At 45.1% G+C, this 21,571-nt stretch overlaps 1 protein-coding gene across 6 annotated transcripts in view; it reads right to left on the bottom strand.

The window, feature by feature from the left end:
- The window catches only part of LOC122391269, a 64,319-nt gene that overhangs the window by 2,651 nt on the left and 40,097 nt on the right, over window positions 1-21,571 (bottom strand). For all 6 annotated transcript variants that reach the window (XM_043385037.1, XM_043385038.1, XM_043385040.1 and 3 more), the window contains 26 exons: window positions 20,392-20,421; window positions 19,785-19,829; window positions 19,363-19,413; window positions 18,878-18,931; window positions 18,197-18,338; window positions 17,771-17,886; window positions 16,970-17,053; window positions 16,441-16,494; window positions 15,037-15,178; window positions 14,441-14,556; window positions 14,033-14,104; window positions 13,660-13,819; window positions 13,240-13,442; window positions 12,733-13,029; window positions 12,207-12,269; window positions 11,604-11,864; window positions 8,373-8,432; window positions 7,754-8,092; window positions 7,009-7,299; window positions 6,507-6,566; window positions 5,841-6,179; window positions 5,297-5,584; window positions 3,042-3,101; window positions 1,931-2,269; window positions 1,439-1,726; window positions 1,114-1,176 (listed from right to left, as the gene is read on the bottom strand). In XM_043385037.1, the coding sequence (XP_043240972.1) occupies window positions 1,114-1,176; window positions 1,439-1,726; window positions 1,931-2,269; window positions 3,042-3,101; window positions 5,297-5,584; window positions 5,841-6,179; window positions 6,507-6,566; window positions 7,009-7,299; window positions 7,754-8,092; window positions 8,373-8,432; window positions 11,604-11,864; window positions 12,207-12,269; window positions 12,733-13,029; window positions 13,240-13,442; window positions 13,660-13,819; window positions 14,033-14,104; window positions 14,441-14,556; window positions 15,037-15,178; window positions 16,441-16,494; window positions 16,970-17,053; window positions 17,771-17,886; window positions 18,197-18,338; window positions 18,878-18,931; window positions 19,363-19,413; window positions 19,785-19,829; window positions 20,392-20,421 (4,017 nt within the window). The remainder of the gene's footprint in view (window positions 1-1,113; window positions 1,177-1,438; window positions 1,727-1,930; window positions 2,270-3,041; window positions 3,102-5,296; window positions 5,585-5,840; window positions 6,180-6,506; window positions 6,567-7,008; window positions 7,300-7,753; window positions 8,093-8,372; window positions 8,433-11,603; window positions 11,865-12,206; window positions 12,270-12,732; window positions 13,030-13,239; window positions 13,443-13,659; window positions 13,820-14,032; window positions 14,105-14,440; window positions 14,557-15,036; window positions 15,179-16,440; window positions 16,495-16,969; window positions 17,054-17,770; window positions 17,887-18,196; window positions 18,339-18,877; window positions 18,932-19,362; window positions 19,414-19,784; window positions 19,830-20,391; window positions 20,422-21,571) is intronic.

Here is a 21,571-nt window from a genome sequence, read left to right as displayed (position 1 = left end):
GTCAATGCAAGATGTCACACAAGTCACACAAGCGCCCCAACACAAGCTCAAAATTATCTGATTAAGAACAGAAGACGCTATAGGAGAATCTCTGGGCCTCGCTAACTTGATAAGGAACATTTGGCCGCTTCTCGGAGAGCGTCACGCGTTTGGGCAAAAACACATACCTACAGACTGTTAACCCTCGCATGTGTAGGGGGGGGGGGTCGGATGGACCCCCCCATGGTTTTTCGCAAATAACTCGCGTAAAAAGCGGCCGATCGCGACTAAACTTTCAGTACCCTCGCATTGATCAATTTTACACCGACCCTGAAAATTTCATGACCCTGACCCAAATGACCTTTGACCTGTGACCTCTTTTCCGAGACCATGTTTGGCCGGAATCGCGATTCCGCGTATGTCGGCTCGCATTAGCCGCGCGTTTGCAAGCTTTTCGTGGTTTCCAACGTTCAAACATGTGATTTGATGTTACTCCCATGCATTAGGGTGGGTGTCAAGGTCAGGTCAGGTCAGGTCATTGACCTTTGGTGACCTCGGGTGACCTCGGTTCACTTTTTCGAGTTTTACATGTTTCTAGGCTAGTTTTTGGAGCTGAATTTGAATTTAGCAACCATTTGAACATTTACGAAGCAGTTTTGGTGCCTTCGTAACATGTTACGAAGCTGTCAGAGGCGGTTGACACGTACTACGAATACCCGTCACGACGCCTACTGGTTGACCTGACCTGACCTGACCCGACCTGGTCTAAATGCTTAAAGACATCATCTGTGATCAAAACTAACACGATATTCGTGATCAGTACCTCGAAAAACCCCTTAGCAGCCACACTTTACGACTTTCTAATAGTTAGGTCCCGATTTTCCCGACTTTGGGTCATTGACCTGACCTGGAAGGTCAACCAATGACCTAGGACCTTAAAATTGGGTATCATCGGCTTCCTCTCGTCACGGGCAACACGCTCGTTTTTTTCCGCGATGCTCTAGCTCGATCAGGGGCCAAACGGCAAGGGGGGGTCCAACCGACCCCCCCCCCTACACATCAGAAGCTGGCAAACGCCGCACACATGCGAGGGTTAACTGTTAACTTAACAAAACTTATTTCCTCTGCACATACCGCCGTTCAAGATAAGCCTGTAGACTTCTGGCGTCATCCAGAACGACTGGAAGCTTGCGTGACCTGCAAAGAAAGCCAGGAAGTCAAACATCCAGAGCAGTCTGCATTGCGTCCCGACTCCCCAGACTAGTGCATTTATGTTATAAAGCAATTTTTGACATAACAATCTCGGGTGAAAATGCAACTGCTTTTAGAAATACTTCAAACGGTCGCAACGTAAGTGGTGCTCCCAGATCATTCCTGTTTATTGTACTTTTTTAACAGTCTATATACGACCTACATGATGTGGCAATCCTTTAATGGATGGCACGAACACTTCACTTACCAGGCTCAACATCGGGCGGTGGCATGGGAATCAGTTGGATGACCTCCACGAATCCAACGGTATCCGGCACGGACGTATCGGTCAGGCCTAGTGTTTCACCTTCGACGATCTCGCCACACTGACATGGCATGTCCGAATTATTCGGGTCCCAAACGGCCACGTCACATAACATCAGCGTTGCAGAGCTGACACATTTGGCCGGCTGTGCGCTGCTAACGGGCAGGAGCCGCAGTGACGAAGGAGCGGACTGGGTGTAGTAGACCGTCAGCCCGGATGGAAATGATGTACCTGAGGAAAAAAATGAAGGAACAAGCACTTTAGTTTGATTTGCGTTGCATTCATTCTCATTTGTAAAATTATGGCTTATCGAGCAGCCTTGTACCTGGGTGCAACAATGTTTTGCTTATCGCGCTAATAATGCAGTCACTAACAATGTTCGGACAAGTAGCTTGATCGATGCATCATTCAGAAATGACAATACCGTTTTCTTACCTGGCATCGTTACGGTAAATGCGCGGTAACCATTTTGTATTCCTGTCGATGTCACGACAAGACCATTGCTGTGAGTGACCGTGTTTTCCGATCCTATCTTCATGGGACTGATATCCAATATTTCATATTCTCCCGGCCCGCTAGGGTATTCCCGGCTCAGCAGACTCATGTCCACAAGAGACGCAGACCAGCAAGATGTGACATCATTCATCGTTTGCACCATCATGAACAGGCCGTCGCCTTGGTAGCAGGCATCTAAACATTCAGAAACGCTCAAGTGGCCCAAGTTCTTCCAGTTCCCGGCGGGCTCAGATCCGCTGAAGCGCACCGCGAGTGCCTCTGTAACGTAAGGACAAAGGTACCTCTGATGAGAACGAGGATTACAAGAAAAGTACGATTGGCAATCTAGCAGCAGCTTGATATTCGCGGATCTGCTGCTGATAGACAGGTATTCGATGTTTCCGAATATGCTGATACTGGCATGAAATAAAAGCTAACCTTTACTAATCCCAGACACATTTTTCCGGCGTTTTTCAGCATATGAGCAGGCAAAAAGGTGAGATAAAGCCTTTACAGCCTTTTTAGCCATATATCTGTGTTTTTGGCTCTCGCCTAAGGACAAGTGCTAAGTTTTTCTTATCAAATAACATCGAAGTTTTGAATAAATTTGGTCTAAAATGGCTAAACTTAGTCTGTTCTTGGTAGGGCTCACTTTGATTTCATATCAGTACCAGCATATTCGGGAACGATGAATATCTCTCTAGCAGCAGCGGGCACGCGATTATCGATCTGCTGCAAGGTTGATTAACGTAGAAATTTCGGCATAAATTTTGGCCTGGCATGATTCAGAGACAGGTATGCATTGCATGTTTTCTAATTTAGAAATACAAACATAAAAAACTGCTGGTAGATCCAGGCAGACTTATCATAATCTCATGAATTGCTAGTCACTTAATTGAGCATATAAGGGGTCTCACATACATACTGTATTGCTAGCAACTCGACAATGTTTCTCGGTGCACTTTCATCAGACAACGGATTTTCAAACAAATCCTTGAGCTTCGTTGCGATGTTGCATGTAACTGTATAACAAGTATGCTTAAAGACTTACTGTAGTTGACGATCAAACGGAAGTAGCCGGCAAACAGGTCGTACATCGTATAAGATAAACCTGGAACAAAACAAAGTAATCCATAAGCAAATAAGATGGAGTTTCAGCAACATGAAGACTGACTACCGAGGGCACTCGTAGTCAGTAAGAGCACAAGGACGAAGAACTGCTTTTGACTCGGTACACAAACCTATCTGTAGAGACCGTAGAGACCTGTGTCCTATGTTAGCCCGCGCTCTGGTGGGGTCTGTTTATAGCGCGACTTGGTGGGGGTGGGGGGTATTCCCCCCGTATCTCCGAAACTGCTGGACGGCTCCGCAAAATTCAAACGGCGTTCGAAAGCCCTTACAAATTTGTCGAAAGAGACCACATTTCATTGACCTCAGAGTCACCGATGACGTCACAGGTCAGGTCAAAGATAAAATGTTTTGCCGGTTACGGGTCTTCTAGAGAATGCGCTATAACATCGAGTAAAACGCATTTTTTCCGAAAATCAGCGATAGGGCGTCAGTTGCCTAGTACATAGTACATATGATAGGGCGTCAGTTGCCTAGTAGGTACATATGTTGCTATTTAAGGTCACTGATAATACCAGGTCAGGTCACAGGTCAGCTCATCAAGGGTCAGCACATGAACCCAATTTTACTAGGGCAGTGTTATGTATGTTATGGTGAATCTTTCATTTCAAACTCAATAGTTGTAAGGCCATCAGGAACGGTTTAGGTCACTTCCTGGTGGAAGTCAGGCCAATGTCAGGTAAAAAATCAAATTCTTAAGTGGATACTTTTGCATAATATGGTTATTGATCCGATGCAGCTCGTCACGGCGAGTCTAATGGTGGTCTTTGTTTGGTGCTACGTTCTCTAGAATTGCTAAAAATGGGATTTGAAAATTTGACATTATCAACATTCAACAGTTTTTTCCGTAAAACTTGGCCAACAAAAAGAGGCATCGGTCTAAAATTTCGTATGTGGCTAGAAGTCGGGAAGGGCTACCTTATATATTCCTTTTTTTGGAAAATCGAAGATTTTTTGGACTTTTTTGGCAGTTTTATTCTTTTTTTCTATTTTTGGGGTCGAAATTAAAAAAAATCGAGATAGCAGTTTTGTAGACCTGGTACTTCTCCAACTTTTATGTCTTAAACGTTATTCTGGATCTTCAAAGCTATACCTAGGCCTGACAGGTCTTCCCACGAAACGTTTTTTTTTGTCGAAAACGGTAGAACATGACGTCACTCTGACGTCATTTGCGGCCAACCTATCATAGCCTTTGGAAAGATTTTGGTCACAATGTGTAAAATTGATGCCTGGGAGGGTACTGAAAGTTTGGTGACGATCGGTGCAGCGGTTGTGGAGATATATCGAAAAGTCTGGAGGTGGTGGCAAAAAATAGTCCCCCCCAACCAGAGCGCGGGTTAGAAATCAGAGAGCATCTCGACACCACGCTTCTGTTTCCTTACTATTATCGCACCTACCACTCGGCCGCGAGCTGGAAGCCAATAAGTACCTAAGGATCATAAAAAAGAAAGGAATGATAAAGGGCCCCACGTTGGGCGCCTACTTGCAAAGAGAGTCGATCTCTTCATTCATTGGGCAAGCATAACACCAAGCATAGTCTTATCCAACCACTTTATTTCTATGATGTCTTGAGTCCATTATAATAAAATTCCGGGACACAAACTGGAGTCCAACGTGGGGCAAGGATGGAGCAAGGATAATTTATTAAGATTGTTTCTCACGAAGTGAGTAGAGACAATTTTAACCTTAAAATCCTCGCACTGCCAAGTAGCCCCACATGGGACGCCATTCAGTGGCATAGCAAATTAATAATGAAGACAAGGTGAAGATGAAGAGGAAAAGGATAGCAATCCGTGGTATCCTTGCAGTAAGTTGAAAGCAACTTATCTTCAATCCCCCGTACAACATTTGCTAAGTGTGAGTCATGATAGACACTGACTTGATTTCTTTGGCTGCGTTGAAAGCTTGAAACGCTAGATAGAACTACAATGCCATACAGAAGGTAAGTGGATACTAAGAATACCATTACTATGACATGTAAGAGTTCCAAAAGGCTGCCACTTCCTAGAGGCTGCAAATGCCCAGTGTCCTCGCAATCCTGCTGACACGCATGCTTCTCATAATAAAAAGAATCGTTTGGGTCTACTTATGAGTTCCACCAGCGTATCAGGTAAGTAATAAAGTCACACGAATGTGCTGATTCTCTGAAAGAGATTTAAGGGAAAAGTAATGGATTACCTTCGAAGTCTGCGGGAGGCTGCATGGCGCGGAGTTGGATCACTTCCATGTATCCGGCGACGTCCGGCACGGAGGTATCGGTCAGTCCCAGAGGACCGCCGTTGATGAGTTGGCCACACTGACACGGCTTCTCAGACTCGGACGGGTTCCAAATGGCAACATCGCACATCATTCCCATGGCAGACGCGACACAATTGCCCGGATAATGTTCAGTCATGAAGAACAGCTGTAGCGAGGAGGGTGCAGACTTGGTGTAGTAGACCGTCAGCTCAGATGGTTCCGATTCGTCTAGAAAGAATTAAGTCGTAAGATCCAAGCGAAAAAAGTGCGACCAGACTTATGCCAGGTCCCAGAGCTTGAAGCTCCCAATAAGCATACAGAACCTTAATTGTATAACTCCCATGCACATTAAACATCCGTAGTAGATAAAGACAATAAATGCACATGTCGACTAGGTTCAGGCTTTCCACAAGTCTGTTCTCCCTAACCAAACATGAGAGGTGACGTTGCAGAAGTAAGGGCTGTGGAGCCCACTGTGCCTCACCTGGCATCTTAACAGCATATCCACGATAGCCGTTCTTGATTCCTGTAGAGCTAACATTAAAGCCGGCGCTGTGCGTAACGGTGATTTTTGTTCCTATTTTCATCACGCTCAGGTCTAGCACCTGATATTCTCCCGACACGCTGGGAAATTGCTGTCTTAGGAGACTCATGTCCACAAGCGGTGCCGACCAGCAGGACGTCGCGTCATCCACCGTCCGCACCATCAGGAACAAGTCGCTCTCCCGTGAGCAGGTGTCTATGCACTCCGAAATGGTCATCTGGCCCAGGCTAGTCCATGCTCCAGCGGGCTGAGACACACTGAAGCCAGCCGGGACGATATCTGTAAGGGACCGACCGTAAGAGACGCCGCTAGCCAAAACAAACAACAAAACGCAGCCAGTTTTACTATAATCTAGAGCATATCGTATTATACGTATTCTAAGTAGGTTAGAGTATCGCTTTCTACCAAAAACCGATTATAAATGATTGAAGTTTGTTACTCAGTTCCGATATTTTCATGGTGCAAAAAGTTATCATATGGGTGCGACCATTTGCTAGAATTAAGCTAGTCCTATGAAAATGTATGATGTTCATTTAAGTCTTTTGCGATCAGAGTTCAAAGCCATTTGCATTGAAAAACTATAACTGCCTTTTCACTAAATCTTACCATTATTTACAATCACACGGTAGTAGCTTGCAATGAATTCAAAGACTGAGTAGGAAATCGCTGAAAAGAAAGAAAACTTGGTAAATGATCATTCAGTCAAATAAGCAAATTCATGACGAAAGCAGTAGTAAGTTTGGGGCGTCGCTATTGCGGGGTCAGCGCCTCCCCCCGCATATGAAAATTGAAAAGTGAGGGTGCTGGCACCCATCCCCGAAGATCAGACGGTCGGTAATTTGAAATTTGAAGGAGAGGCATATTTTCTTTTTTTAAGGATCTAGGAGGACGAGGAAGACATATCGTCTTCCTCGTCCACCTAGATCCTCCTAGATATTTTTTTCTAACCAAAGTGACTTTGCAAGCATTTACATTATACAAGAAAAAATTATCCACATGAATACATTGTTTGTATCATCGCCACCAATGACAGCACAAGAGTTAAACATCATTCGTAGTCTCCCACTGTTCATTTTCCGAGGATACTACTCAAGAGTATGTTACTTACCAGTCAATTCTCCTGCAAGACGTGGCATAGCGCGGAGCTGGATCACTTCTAAACTGCCACGTTCACGCGGCACGGAGGTATCGGTCAGTCCCAGGGGGCCGTCGTTGATGAGCTGGCCACACTGACACGGCTTCTCAGGATCAGACGGGTTCCAGAGAACAAAGTCACACCTCATCAGGGTGGCAGCGCTGACACAATCTGCAGGACGGTTCTCGCTCATCGGGTACAGCTGCAGCGAGGACGGCGCAGACTCTGTGTAGTAGGTGGTGAGCTCGGAGGCATCGGCGTCACCTTTGGAGACAGAAAATAAACGCTTGTGAAATGTTGCAAAAAGTTATGATTAAGTCCCTACGTGTTTGTCCTTACATTCTGTGAATGCATGTGATCGCTTTTTCGTATTTTTCAAATGTCATATTCAAGCAAGTCACTGCTGGAGTACCTAACTTTACATGTTTAGCAATAAAATTAGATTATCCCACCCCCATACCTAGGCATAGTCCGTCTTTTAGAATGTATGGTATGAGTCCTTAGATATCATGTTTGTGATTCCATAAAGCCCTCGACCCACATGTGTAACTGAAACCAGCCTTACGGTGGTGACTTGTGAAGGTGAGCAAAGCAAAGACGATCAAGTCGTCCGCCAATGACAACGTGAACGCCAAGCTACACAAACTTCTTATAATAACAATATGCTAGATCCTAAAAATTTATGGAGCATCTCTATTCAGAAATTTAGGTTTCTTACCCGGAAGTCTAACTGTAAATGTGTAGTAATCATTTGCCAGGCTGGTTGATGTAACTTCAAAGCCATCTTGAAACTGGACTGAGGACACGACTCCTATTTTGAGTTCGCTGATATCCAGCACTTGGTATGCTCCGGCCTCGGTGGGGTATTCCTGGTCCAGGATGGTCAGGTCGGCGCTGGGCGCACACCAGCAGGACGTGACGTCGTCCACAGTATGCAGCATCATGAACAGGTTGGAGCTCTCGGAGCACGTGTTGAGGCAGTCGTTGACGTCCCTCGGACCCTGGTCCTCCCAGGCGCCAGGCGGCCGGGTGGCACTGAAGCCGGCTGGCAGCCACTCTGTGTCGGACAGAGATGAAAAGGTTAATAACTAACCATCCATGGCGAAGTTATTGATTGGTTCCGGATATAGCAAGTAGTACCTAAAGAAAAGTAACAATTTTACAGAGTTTAGGGTGCAGTGTACACTGTGTTAACTTAATTTTAGCCTAAATTTCACTAGTTGCATAAATACCATTTCAGCCCTTAACTCGTATTTCAGCAGTTGTACACAAATATATCTTGTCACGGAAACTTGTGCGGTATGGATTTTCCCCACATAAAACGCCTGGTTACTTACTGTTGTTCACTACGACACGGTAGTAATTATTTGGTATGTTATAGATGGTGAAGGAAATCACTGAAACGAAAAAAAAGACACACGTTACAAATTCCAATCGACCAATATGCACAATGACCATCGTCTCTTTAACCCTCGCCCGCACATGGAGAGAGGGTGCCACCCCCAGGTTGTTGTTTTTTTTTTTTTGACCTGCACTAAACATTTTTTTACCCTCGCCCGCACATGCCATTGGCATTTTCCCATCCTAGAACGCACATGGGGGGATGCCACCCCCGCGCCATTTCGTTCCTGTTGAAGATAGAGTTTCGCGATAAAGACCAAAAAGATTCTTTGGGTAGAGACGAATCCAATGATACCCAGTCATTGACCTTCCAGGTCAGGTCAAACTAAAAAATGTTGCTGTTTTGGGTCACCGTTGGTTATCAAGTGCGCTGTTCGTCATACACCGATGACGCTGCCAAATTGTTTTTGGGATCTCCGCTGTTCCTAGCGACTTATTTGGAAGCAATAATTTGGCAGCCTCGAAGTGCGGCAGACGTTGCGCGCAAAGCAGTGTATACCACCACGTGTTAACGATGGTTTTAGTCTAAGATTTAAAAATCGTTTGATCTCCGCTGACATCACAAATTCTAAGGGGGCATTCCAATGCATTAGCCCCTTAGAATCCGAAAACTGCAAGTTTGAAATTCCATATCTCCGAATTAAAACATTTTTCGAGTGCCCAAACCGGTAGGGGAGAGTGGGGTAAGATGCCCAGGGTGGGAAAGACGCCCCACCCCCTCTAGCGGCGAAACAAAGAATCGAACCTGGAAATTAATGTTCTTAGCGTAAAGCGGAAGCCTGCCTTGTTAACTGCACAAAAATTTGCGAAGCTCAGTTGGGCAACGGCTGGCTGGTGATTGCATGTTTTTTATTTGCTGCTTTCAAAAAATATTTTGGTGTCAAAACATTGTAAATATCAAAGAAGGTAGATAATTTTTGCGTCCCTTGCTATAGTCGTGATACATTAACATGCTTGTACTGTGTCCCAAACAGTTTGTTTCAGGGTGTAGTTTTATGGCTAACAAATTGTACTGATTTAATGTTACTTCGGTACCTTGGGGTAAGATGCCCCCTGTCCTGATGGGGAAAGACGCCCCCTAAATCCGTAGGCTTTCCTTCAAGCAGCCCGTCAAATCATTTATTACATATTTGTGATGAGAGACAAAAGCCGATCTGGGACTATTGGGAGTCCAGTACGGTCGGGTGCTCCCCATGCCAGTCTCTAGGCCCACACAGCGACTTTTTGGGCGGCATCTGACTCTGAGAGCCCTCACGACGGCCTCTGTGGGCCCCATTATTGGCTCCAAGGCCCCTCACGACATCCTTTGAGGGCTCCCACGTTGGCTCCACGGGCCGCGCTGGCATCTGAGGTCCCCACGATGGGCTCGAGGGCCCTCAAGCATCATGAAGACCTATAAGGGCCCCACAGCGGTCTCCGAACGCCACCACGGAGGCTTGTTTGGCCGCGCTGAACTAAGCTGGCCCTAACGATGACGTTTGGTGTCTACTGCAGGCTCGAAGGGACTACTGATTCGTTCAGGCGATTCACGTGCCCATTTATGTCACTTATAGTGCAGGGGGCATCTTACCCAACGCCAGGGGGCGTCTTTCCCACCCTGTGGGGTAAGATGCCCCCTTTCACTTCTTCAGGAAAATGCTTAATAGCAAAAAAAGTTATCATAGTTCAGGCACGAAATTGTGATATTTTTGGAGAAAAATGATGTCGGCTTCTGTTGAAACTCCAAGTTTTTGCCTTCCGATCGTCATTTTCGAATAATATATGACATAGTAAAACCCTGGGCATCTTTCCCCACTCTCCCCTACCTATTTGCAGGCCATGGCCACCAAATTGGCTTTCTCCACTCAAAACTAATGTTAAGGTGGGATGGTCACTTTAATGCACTCGATTCACTCCTGCATTAGCGCACTCGTGCTCCAAGCTTTTCACGCCGTGCGGTAAGCCCATTAACAAACGGGAAACTCGTGTGTCATTAAATATGAGCTGTTTCGTATTAGCTGTTTCCTACGCAGTACCTACATATGTACAGTTCGCTTCAATCGAAACTTGACTTGAAAAGCTTAGTGCTTACAAGAATTGATCATATAGGACAGGTCCCGCGGGTTTTAGCGGTAGGTTTTGCACCTATAAAATTTAGTGTACTTCAGGCTATATCTTCGTCGTCTTAACCCGGCGGCCGCTGGGCCTCTGCGCCACCCGCCGGCCGCTGGGGGGGGGGGGGGCATATAGTTGCCCCCTTTACGTCTGCGACGATATCGTCGCAACGCGAAAAGATAGAGAAGCGAAATTTTGCACACATTTTTCTGAATACCTATCCGACGTTGTGTCCAAATTGTATTGTATTGTATTGTATTGTATGGTATTTACGATCATGGGCGATCCACACATGGTTGATCTAATTTGAAATGACGTCTCTCAGTTTCCTCACGAAATATCAGATACGTGGGACCGAATATAAGGGGCCGATTACTGGTCAGGAACTAGATGGAAGTGTACTTAGATGTTTTAGGATGACAACAGGTGCTGTCTAGTTCATTTACAGTTGAGTTTCATGCATGTTTCATGCGACATCAGAAACGGTCCATATCGGAAGAAAACAAAACTTTATGACGTCACTGTGACGTCATCTTAAGTGCTACAACCACTAAACTTTCCTCAAATATTGCCTAGGTATACTTACTTATTTGAAGCTATGCCAAGTTTCACGTTCGTAGCTCATCAGGTAGGTATCGGAGATTTCCCACAAAACGTAAGGGGGCAACTTTATGCCCCCTCCCAGCGGCTCGTGGGTTAATTAAGCTTTTAAGTGTTCAAGATGCGATCGACTTGTTGGTTCACAGGCCGGCCATGATCGTGTAAAATGGCTCCATCGTAGATCGATTAGTTTCTGAGATATAACCGAAAATGTAAAAGTGCAAAACCTACCGCTTAATCTCGCGAGAGCCGTACCTACGAGTAGTAAAAAAATATTGGTACCTACTGCATATATATCGGCATATCAAATGCTCTTTGTAAAGAGTACCTATCATAAACAGCATATAATACAAAGTAAACTGAACTGGACTGGTGACAAAACTCTCAGCACTTCTAAAAAAACGCGGTTCAGTCTAAACAAAAAATACGAACCAATGCTGATAAATCTACTTCCCTTAATCAATTCAGCCTACCTGTGGAATCTCCGGGCTCCGACTTGGGCTGGAACTCTGTGATGTCGTACAGAGACACGCCGGCCGTCTCGTCATCGGAGAGCGGCAGCTCGGTGCTGGGCAGGCACATACACACGTCCTGTGACACCACCACCACGAAGAAGCCCATGTAGAGACATGAGTAGGCGCAGTCCTCGCGGTTCGCCGGGCTGTTGTCGGGCGTGAACGATCCCTTCACGGAACTCAGCAGACTGGGATCGACAAACTTTGGCTGTTGTACCTCTGAAAGCGGAGGACGGAATTGGCATGTAAGCTTCTAGCTTATGCATTCCAGAAAAAAAATCAAATTAGCACAATATTAAACCCTAAGCTTTCTTTTGCTGTCATGGGCCTTACAGCAGTAGTTAACTAAATAAATAAATAATAACTAAATAAATAAATAAATAAATAAATAAATAAGAAAATAAATAAACAGATAAATAAACGTGCTTAGGGACGAGGACTGTAGCAGTCAAGACATTATCGTAAAGGAGGATGCTTCGCTTAGAGATTCTAATAATTTGTATGAAATATTGCAGAGAATAACAATTGTTTTAACAAAACGGTCCCCAATAGCCAACTTACTTCCGTTGACCACCAGTGCCATACTTGTCGGCGACAGGAACATGCAATGCATCTCTACTGTATCTGAAACATAACAAAATGCACGGTGACTATAAAAAATTGCACATGTATGAATGCATACAGCCCCGTGTATGTACAGCACCGCACGTGATTGATAACACAACACGGCACTACACGCTGCTGTTTCATCAAGTGGAAACATCACCGCCAATTATGCACATCATGCCAAGACGAAAAACAATTGTGATTGACGGAACACGTGTTTACAAAGAGCAATTAAAGCTACGTTAACCCGGCGGTCGCTGGGCCTCCGCGCCACACGCCGACCACTGTGACGTCATCTTATAAGCTACAACCACCAAACTTTGCTCAAACCCTATCTAGGGATTCATTTGAAGCTATGTAAAGTTTCACGTTCGTAGCTCATCAGGTTTCGGAAATATTCCACAAAATGTAAAGGGGGGACAACTTTTTGCCCCCCAGCGGCTCGTTGGTTAACGATAAGTGTAATGTGGTATCGTCTCACTTGGCTCGTAGGTCTTGGTAGGCGGCGCGGGCAGCAGGAACATCTGCCAGAAGCCCGGGCTGCTGGCCGGCTCCTCGGCAAGCTGCAGCGACGGCGGCTCGCTGCCCTCCCTCTCCATGCAGCACGAGCACTTGAACGCGCCGTCGGCGGTGGTCTGCTGTGCGCTGTAGCGGAACCCGCTGGCGTAGCAGTACGGGCTGCAGCCGTAGCGGTCCTGGCCCAGCAGCGTGTAACAGAGCAGCGAGTCGGGCCGCTCGGCCACGAACGACTGCGGCACCCTCCGAGACTCGGCCGTCACTGCCGGAGGGGGCCGTGGTCGGTGGTCAGAGCGGCCTCGCCGCTGTGCGCTGCACAGCACTGGGTGACACCTTCTGTGTCGACAATTGGCAGAACGAACCAGCGTTTGATTGAACGAATAACACCAATATGGGAAATAATAGCTAGAAAAGAGACGCGCAGAATCCATGAGTAAAACAGTTTGAAGCTCAACGGTCAGCAGCAGCGTACCTGGCCGCTTCAGTGTCAGGTCGATGTACTGATAGGGCTCCTGCGTGGCCTGGAACTCTGCCGTCCGAACGCCGTCCGTGTGGATCTCGACATAGAACCTCTCTCTCATGGTGCTCGTGTGGATGATCTCGATGTAGCCGGGTTCCGATGGCACCGATGACGTCAGACCGGTGACGTCAGCGCTGGGAGCGCACCAGCACGCCCTGCGGAGCGCACGGCGGGCGGTTTAGATAACGCGGAGGTCGGACGAGCCAAGGGGGAAATTCATTGACTGCGAAACACTGGAAGGAGCGTACATTGCTGGATCGCGAAATTGTGACAGAAAATCACGCATGGCGATGTGGTAAATCTTGAGCGATGTGGTGAGTCACTTTATGAGTGGGGAGTCACTCCGAGCCGCGGTAAAGAAGGGTCACTTACGGCGTATCGCCCATCCGGAAGGCCACCCACGGCATGCCCATGGTGTTGCACTTGTAGATGCAGCTGGTTTCCGGCTTGCTGGAAACACTCGTCAGGACCACCAGCTGCCACAGGCTGCCGGTCGGCTGGTCGCCCTGCACGTAGTACGTCTCCATGGGCGCTGCGGCGAAGGTGAGTCGGTACTTCGTTAGGTGCACAGGCGTCGTAATGGCACATATTTTGATTTTTTTAGCCGAACGTGAACACATTTTGTGACTGCCATTATCATGAACATTATTACGTCTCTTGTTCTTTTTTAGGGTAAAAGTTTTTATGGTCTCACACTAATGATTGTTAATTTTACATGTGAAACCATTTTACTGCAGCAGCTTACCTTTAGTTCCATCGTCGCCGGTATATTCAACTTGTGGGTAACCGTTTACGTAGATAATTGTCCAGCGAACCGCTGAAACAATGGCATAGGTATATGGGAATGAAATAATAATGTGCAAGAAAACGCAGTGCCATACCTACGATGCAATGCTGATGTAATTACACTTAGCAACAAGCATCACGCCAGAGAAACACCTGCAGAATGCAGTAATTCATGCAATTTTTCCAGTTCCGTGCAAAAACAAAAACTTATTTTCAGTGCAGTACAATTAGGTACCCTCCGCATTTTTTGTCATGCATAGATCTGTTGAGCAGAGAGGGATTTTTAATTATCAAAGGGGAATTTCCACCAGCTTGACACATCGGTTGAAAAATGAACTACTGAAACACTATTCGGGACGTGACTTACAGTGAGTCGTCAGAGGTGATATATCGACCAGTTCGGCCTGCACATCCTCAGGCTGCGGTGTAAGCGAGGTCAAGTCTTCTTCTGTCAAGGTTTTACCGACTGGATAGTAATATTTCCTGTGAAAACAGCAATAAAGCTCAATAGTTTTGATTGTATGTACTTACCTATAATAGGTAAGCATGTTAACATTTCCAGAGAATATGCCTGAGCATTGCATGGCCCATGCCTTAAACTGTATGGACCAATTGCACACTTGCCTTGCACCATTCGCAAATTTTCGGGGTTTTATAATGCAGAACAATTTTTTTCTTAAAGTTAACTTGATCAGTTTCTAAGCTTTTGTTAGTTACATAATGTTAACTCTGTGGTAAATATATCACGACAGGATGGTTTTGTGGTAAAAATGGCACGGATTGCTATATGCAGGCATCGCAGTTTGGTAAGGAGTTGCAAATGAAATGAAAAAGCAATAATTGTTTCATCCTTAGCAAAGCTCATGCTTAGTTTCCCTTGCAGCATCATTGAAAACCACATACAATACGGACATACTTTCGCAAGGGAAGAGTGAGCATTGATTTAGTCCAGAACAGCCTTACATGTCCGGAGTTAGGATGAGTTGGGTCACGCGGTGGGTAATGAGCCAGAATATGGCGTCTTCTAACGTAGCCGCCGGTACCAGGCCCCAGCTGATTCCTGGCGTACTGAGCGACCACGAAATGCTTCTGGTTGGCAGCGGATCTGTGGAAAATGACGCCATATCCTGGAGTAAGCAGCAATATTAATTCAAATTAGTATCATGATTTGTCAGTAGAAAACAAGGTGGTTATTTCTGTCCGCGACAATTTGAATATTTGCGAAGTAGTTTTGGTGCCTTCTTAACATGTTACGAAGCTGTCAGAGGCGGTTGACACCTACTACAAATACCAAGCAGGACCCCCACTGGTTGACTTGACCTGACCTGACCCTACCTGGCCTAAATGCATGACATCATCATCTATGATCAAAACTAACATGATATTCGTGATCATCACCCCGAAAAAAACTCATGGCAGCCACATTTTACAACGTTCTGACACTTGACAGCTCCCGATTTTCCCGGCTTTTGGGCCATCAACCTGACCTGGAAGGTCAACCAATGACCTAGGACCTTAAAATTGAGTATCATCGGTTTCCTCTCATCACAGACAACACGCTCGTTTTTTTTTTCCGCGAAGCTCTAGCTCGATCATGGGCCAAACAGCAAGGGAAGGGTCCATCGGACCCCCCCCCCCTCTTATACGTTTGCGGCTGGCAAAAACACCAATACGGGCGAGGGTAATAGAACCTCATTTCATAAACCTTAAAGGGACCCTCCCACCTTAACATTAGATTTGAGTTAAGATAGCCAAAATGGGGTCCCTGGCTCACAATTACCGGTTTCGGCACTCACAACATCGAGAAATGCCTTAAATCGGAAATATTGAATTTCAAAATTGCAGCATTTTGATTCAGAGGGGCTAAAGCTTAGGAATACCCCTCTGAATGTGTGACGTCAGCGCAAATATCTAACGATTTTTAAATGTTTGACTAAAACGTTTTGTAGCACGCGGTGGTATATGCTATTTGCGCGCAACATCTGCCGCAAACGCCGCACTTCTAAAATAAAGTCGCTAGAAACAGCGGAGATCCCAAAAAAGTAAGCAAAAGTAAAAGTCTAATATCTTGAAAACCGGTGAATATTTTTCGGTGAAATTTGGTAGATATTCGTTTTCGCTCTTTCTGAACCGAGCGACATCACTTTCATGCCAATTCATAAACTTTTTTGAAGGTGGGAGGGTCCCTTTAACAGAAAGACTTGAATGCGACGAAGGCATAACGGAATGATCAGGCATGAAACAATAAAAAAGCATTTGGTTGCCGCAAATTTATCTGATTGAATTGCGTCATGGATGTTGTAAGATACCTGTCTACATACCACATGCCCTCCTAAGCACACGCAGCATACATTGAACATCGCGAACCTTTGTTAGAGTAGATGACGGGAATTCCTTCTGAGTTCACTATCACCCGGAAACCTGAAAAAGAATATGGAATTGAGCAAGCGGTCTACAGAACACATTGCAGAAGGCTGCTGTTGAGTTGGTTTCTGCCTACCATCGTTAGAATAAATGCACTTGTGGTTGACTGCCGCATCCCCCATCACAATGTAGGTAGTGTAAAAAATACCTACTGCTTACATGCTTCTTATGTCTCCTATTAAGGGCGCAATTCATATTACGAGCACATAAAAAGTGCGAAAGAGTATTGCAATTTTTGGTGAATATAACAGTCACCTGGAAAAACCGTAAACACTTGGCACAATTTCAATTTATGTACAGCAGCCAGCTAGATATGATTGCAAATCCGTCGTTGAAAGGAATGAATTTTCGCTTTTTGCGCATTTTAAAGTCCGCCATTAAACCTCTTTGGAGAGCAGAAACACATTTGGAGCTTTATTTTCATATAATGACTGTACCAAATGCAGAGCTTCGTATGCCTGTTTCATCTTACTTGCTGTGACCACTGTGGGTGTTTCCTCCGGCACCTTGACAGCAGTGGACGGCGCCTTTTCAGTGTCTGGACCTGATGTCGGAGCTGTGAATAAATGATGAGTCAGAATTAGAAAGAATAGCTCTCACATGAAAACAGACCCAATGAACATATGTTCAGTTGTAACGTTCAAAATCCTACGAGACTGCAGCTACATGAGACCACAGCTACATGATGATGATGATTTGGTGTTTAAGGGCGCACCAGCAATACGAGGCTATATCTTGCCCAGACTACAGCCACAACTTTCGAAACGTATCATATGTTAATGCTAAACGTTTACCCGAATCAATCCAGCGCAACAGCCTCAGTTATTATTCAAATGAATGCAAATTGAGATGATGACTGAATGAGACCTTGCATTTAATCTGTTACATATTACGATTTACGACACCACAGCTCCTCTAGCCTCAGAGAATGAATGGAACATATTTCATCAAACGTTTAAATCTATAGCCGTTTTCACGACGGCAATCTGGTACACATTTTGTCACATATGGTATATATTTGGTGCATATTTGGTCAAATTAGGTTCGTTGTGCTTCTTAGTAGTTATCGCTTTGGGTTGCATAGTTACTTGTTTAGTTGAATTGTCAACTTGTCAGACATTATTTTCGATAAAAACACTGACACAAATTTATCATATGAAAATCGGTTGTAAAAGGGATTTTGTGCAGATATGGTGAAGCTTGGTGTATTCGCCAGATTGCCCGTCAAAAAACGTTTTATATTCACTCGCTTTAGCAGCGACTGCGGACTTACCATATCTCTCAAGACGATTTAGAATGACGACCTCCATTTTCTCTCCGTCAGGTTTCGGCTGTGTTGACAGCAGGTCCTCTTCCGACGGCACTCCGTTGGCCGGGTAGAAGAAATATCTGCGAGCATATTCTATTCAGCGCGGGTAGGTGGTTTCAACGTATAACCTTTTACACACCTACTGTGATCGATTTTATTAGGAACGATATGGCATGCACAAACGTTGGCATATTCGAACGTCTGATGCATTCAAAAGTAGGATCTTATGTTTTTAGCACTATTTCATGATCAATTATGAACAATTAAAAAGGATAAACATTAAATAAACGCAATTAAAAGGTTTCTGCGAAAACGAATTTCGACTGTAGGATATTAGCAGTTCATTTCTCTATCAGAAAGAGGAAAGCTATGTAACATTATCATTCTCACCCGTCGCTGGTGATAATGATGCAGTAGATGTGATGTTCAAGCAGCCATTGGACAGAGTCTTCAACGGTCGGCTGTTTTATCATCAGCATCATCAGTCCCGGTAGCGTGCTCGGGTAGCTGATGAAGTACTTGGGCAGCTCCTCTGTAAGCATCAGATAGGGACGGAGAAAATTTAAGGGTCTCAAAGCAGAGGTGGATCCAGGGGAGGAGCTTTTGGCGCTAAAGCCCCCAGCCGAAAAATATATGCCGCCTGCGGAGCGCAGAATCGGGGAGCTGCAGCACTATATAAAAGCATCACTGCACTCATAAACGTCAGTGGAGGGGAAAACAGAGCGAAAAACAGACTTTAATTTTCACTATAGATGCCCCAGTCATACATTTTGCATCCCGCCGTAGATGGTGTCATGCCGCCCCAATTTCATTGGCCTCGGCCGTAGAGAATCCTCCGGCCGCCCTGTCTGAAAGAGGCCCAAGAATTTACTGACAGCACTCTCCTTGGAAAAGCCAAATAATACCGTCTGTAATTAAAATACTTTTGTGCCTTAACTATATGTCACATGTAATTTCTTATAGAGAATTGTATATATCGAGAATTTAATATTTATCATGCATTCACCAGCAGGCAATAAATATGTACCTATTCGTGAAAACGTACCGAACAAAAAAAAAAATCAAACTTACCACCATCCTCCACAATCGTGATAAAGCCGTCCGGTGTCTTGTTAACCAGATACCCTACAAAACAGAAATTTATGCATATGTCAATAGCCATTTCTCCACTTATATAACGGCCCCAGCTGTGTGCAAAAGAGCACAATGTCCACGCTCCAATTTGGCAAAGGGATGGGAAAATGCCTCACTCGCAGATGCTTCAGAAATCACTTTTAATGAGGGAACCGCTTCACCAAACGAATCAGTTTGCAATTGCATTAACTGGAATGCTCAGGAGAGAAGAAAGAGTTTGCACAATTAGGTGATGTTGGGCAATTTCACCTAATTGATCGACTCTTCTATAATGGTAGATGTAGGATTAGGCTTTACTCCAATATATTGGACGAAATAAAACATTTATCCAGCAGCATGAAATACTTAGTACTAAGTAGCTACGAATCCTAACACGTGTATCCTAGCTATGTACTTCATCGCGGCTCTCCCGACTCATTTACCTGGCAGCGGAGTGGTCGAAGGTGCAGCTTCGGTTGGGAGGCTGGTTGGAGCTGCAAACAGACAGTTCGTGATAAATTAATCAAAATCGCCAGCACAGGTATGGATATGAGATGTATTTTTTGCATATTTTCTATCAGTACCTAATCATGATTATATTTTGGTATTTCTCGTGCAGGATACCGGCATTGAATGAGAAATATCTGCTAAATTCAGGGCAGGTCACTTGCTTGACACGTTATCTTTGCATGTTATTCAACTTTTATCATTGGGTCTGAAGCTGAGACATAATTTTTGTAGCGTGGTTATACAGCGATTACTTCATACAATAGCTTATCAATAATATAAAACTCATAGATGTTTTCATGTCACTTCATCCCAGGTTCCAGAACCGCGGTTCTCTGCAGTCGTTGTATGTTAGTACCTGGAGCAGGTGTAGTCGTAGACTCGGGAGCAGGCTTAGTCGGAACTGCGGGTCAAAATGGCAACATCAGTGACTTGAAAATAACTTATTGAATATCATGAGAATATGAGGCATTTTTCACAGGAAATGAGACAAATACAATGTAATGCAATTTTCCTTCTGGAAAACTCAGATAAACATTGTAAAAAGAATCACACAATTAGGTAAGCAAAAAGTGTCAACAGTTTAACAGTTAGGTACGTCGTAATTGGCCACCATCCATCCAGAACCACATACATGTTTGAAAATGGAGATAGTCGGGAGTAGAAGAAAGCTGAAGAAATAGACAGACGAAGGCAGACGGACACACGGAAAGGAGCTGCGAGAGTGAAAGAGAGAGAGAGAGACAGAGAGAGAGAGAGAGAGAGAGAGAGAGAGAGAGAGAGAGAGAGAGAGAGAGAGAGAGAGAGAGAGAGAGAGAGAGAGAGAGAGAGAGAGAGAAAGGGGGAGATGGAAAGAGGGAGATGGATAGAGGGAGATGGAATGAGCGAGCGAAGAAGAGAAAGATGTTAACCATGAATGGTTAAATATTAGAAACATTTCTTTAAACTGATTGTTAAGAGCGTACCTGGTCGGGTCGTTGGAGCGGGCTCCACTTCTGTTGGAAAGAGGATCGCAGAACATGTTAGATGTCCTACAAATATGTAATGTATACAATCTATCATGTACTAAGATTTATGTGTAATTTATCGATGTGTTGAAGCCGTACAACATGCCACAATCTTTCACAATTTTTATATTAATCCTCGCCGGTATAGGGAGGGGAGGGGGGTCAAACGGACTCTCCTCTCGGTTGTTCGCAAATAAATCGCGAAAAAGAGACCGAACGCGACGACACTTTCAGTACCCTCGAGTTGATCAATTGTACACCTACCCTAAGAATTTCATGACCCTGACCCAATCTTTGATCTGTGACCTACTTTTCGAGACCATGTTTGGCCGGAATCGCGATTCGTCGTTATATGTCGGCTCGCATTAGCCGCGCGTTTGCAGTCTTTTCGTGGTTTCAAGCGTTCGAACATATGATATGACGCTGGTCCCATGCATTAGGGTGCAGGGTGTCAAGGTCACCTGAAGGTCAGGTCAGGTCATGAGCTCGGTTCACTTTTTCGAGTTTTACATGTTTCTAGGCCAGCTTTTAAAGCTGAATTCAAATTTGGCAACCATATAAACATTTACGAAGTGGTTTTGGTGCCGTTGTAACATGTTACGAAGCTGTCAGAGGCGGTTGCCACCTACTACGAATACCCGGCAGGACCCCTACTGGTTGACCTGACCTGACCTGACCCGACCTGGCCTAAATGCATTAAGACATCATCTGTGATGACAACTAACATGATATTCGTGATCAACACCCCGAGAAATGCATAGTAGCCACACCTTACGACGTTCTAGCAGGTCTCGATTTTCCCGACTTTTAGGTCATTGACCTAACCTAGAAGGTCAACCAATGACCTAGGACCTTAAAATTGGGTATCATCGCCTTCCTCCCATCACAAGCAACACGCTCATTTTTTTTTTCGCGAAGCTCTAGCTCGATCAGGGGCGAAACGGCAAGGGGGGTCCAACGGACTCCCCCCCCCCCCCCTTATACGTTCGCGGCTGGAAAAACACCGATACGGGCGAGGGTTGACAAAGTGTTAAACGTCTAGTAGACATTTCGTCTGGTCTGAAATATGTCGTATTCCGTATATAAAATGTTTTTTTCCTTTAAGCGCCCGAAAGACATCGGCGGTACGGTAGAAAAT

Source organism: Amphibalanus amphitrite, unplaced genomic scaffold (assembly GCF_019059575.1).
Source record: "Amphibalanus amphitrite isolate SeventyFive unplaced genomic scaffold, NRLGWU_Aamphi_draft 000428F_arrow, whole genome shotgun sequence".
Lineage (NCBI taxonomy): Eukaryota > Metazoa > Arthropoda > Thecostraca > Balanomorpha > Balanidae > Amphibalanus > Amphibalanus amphitrite.
The sequence above is the reverse complement of the archived record's forward strand: the minus strand, read 5'-3'. Positions and strand labels throughout refer to the sequence as shown.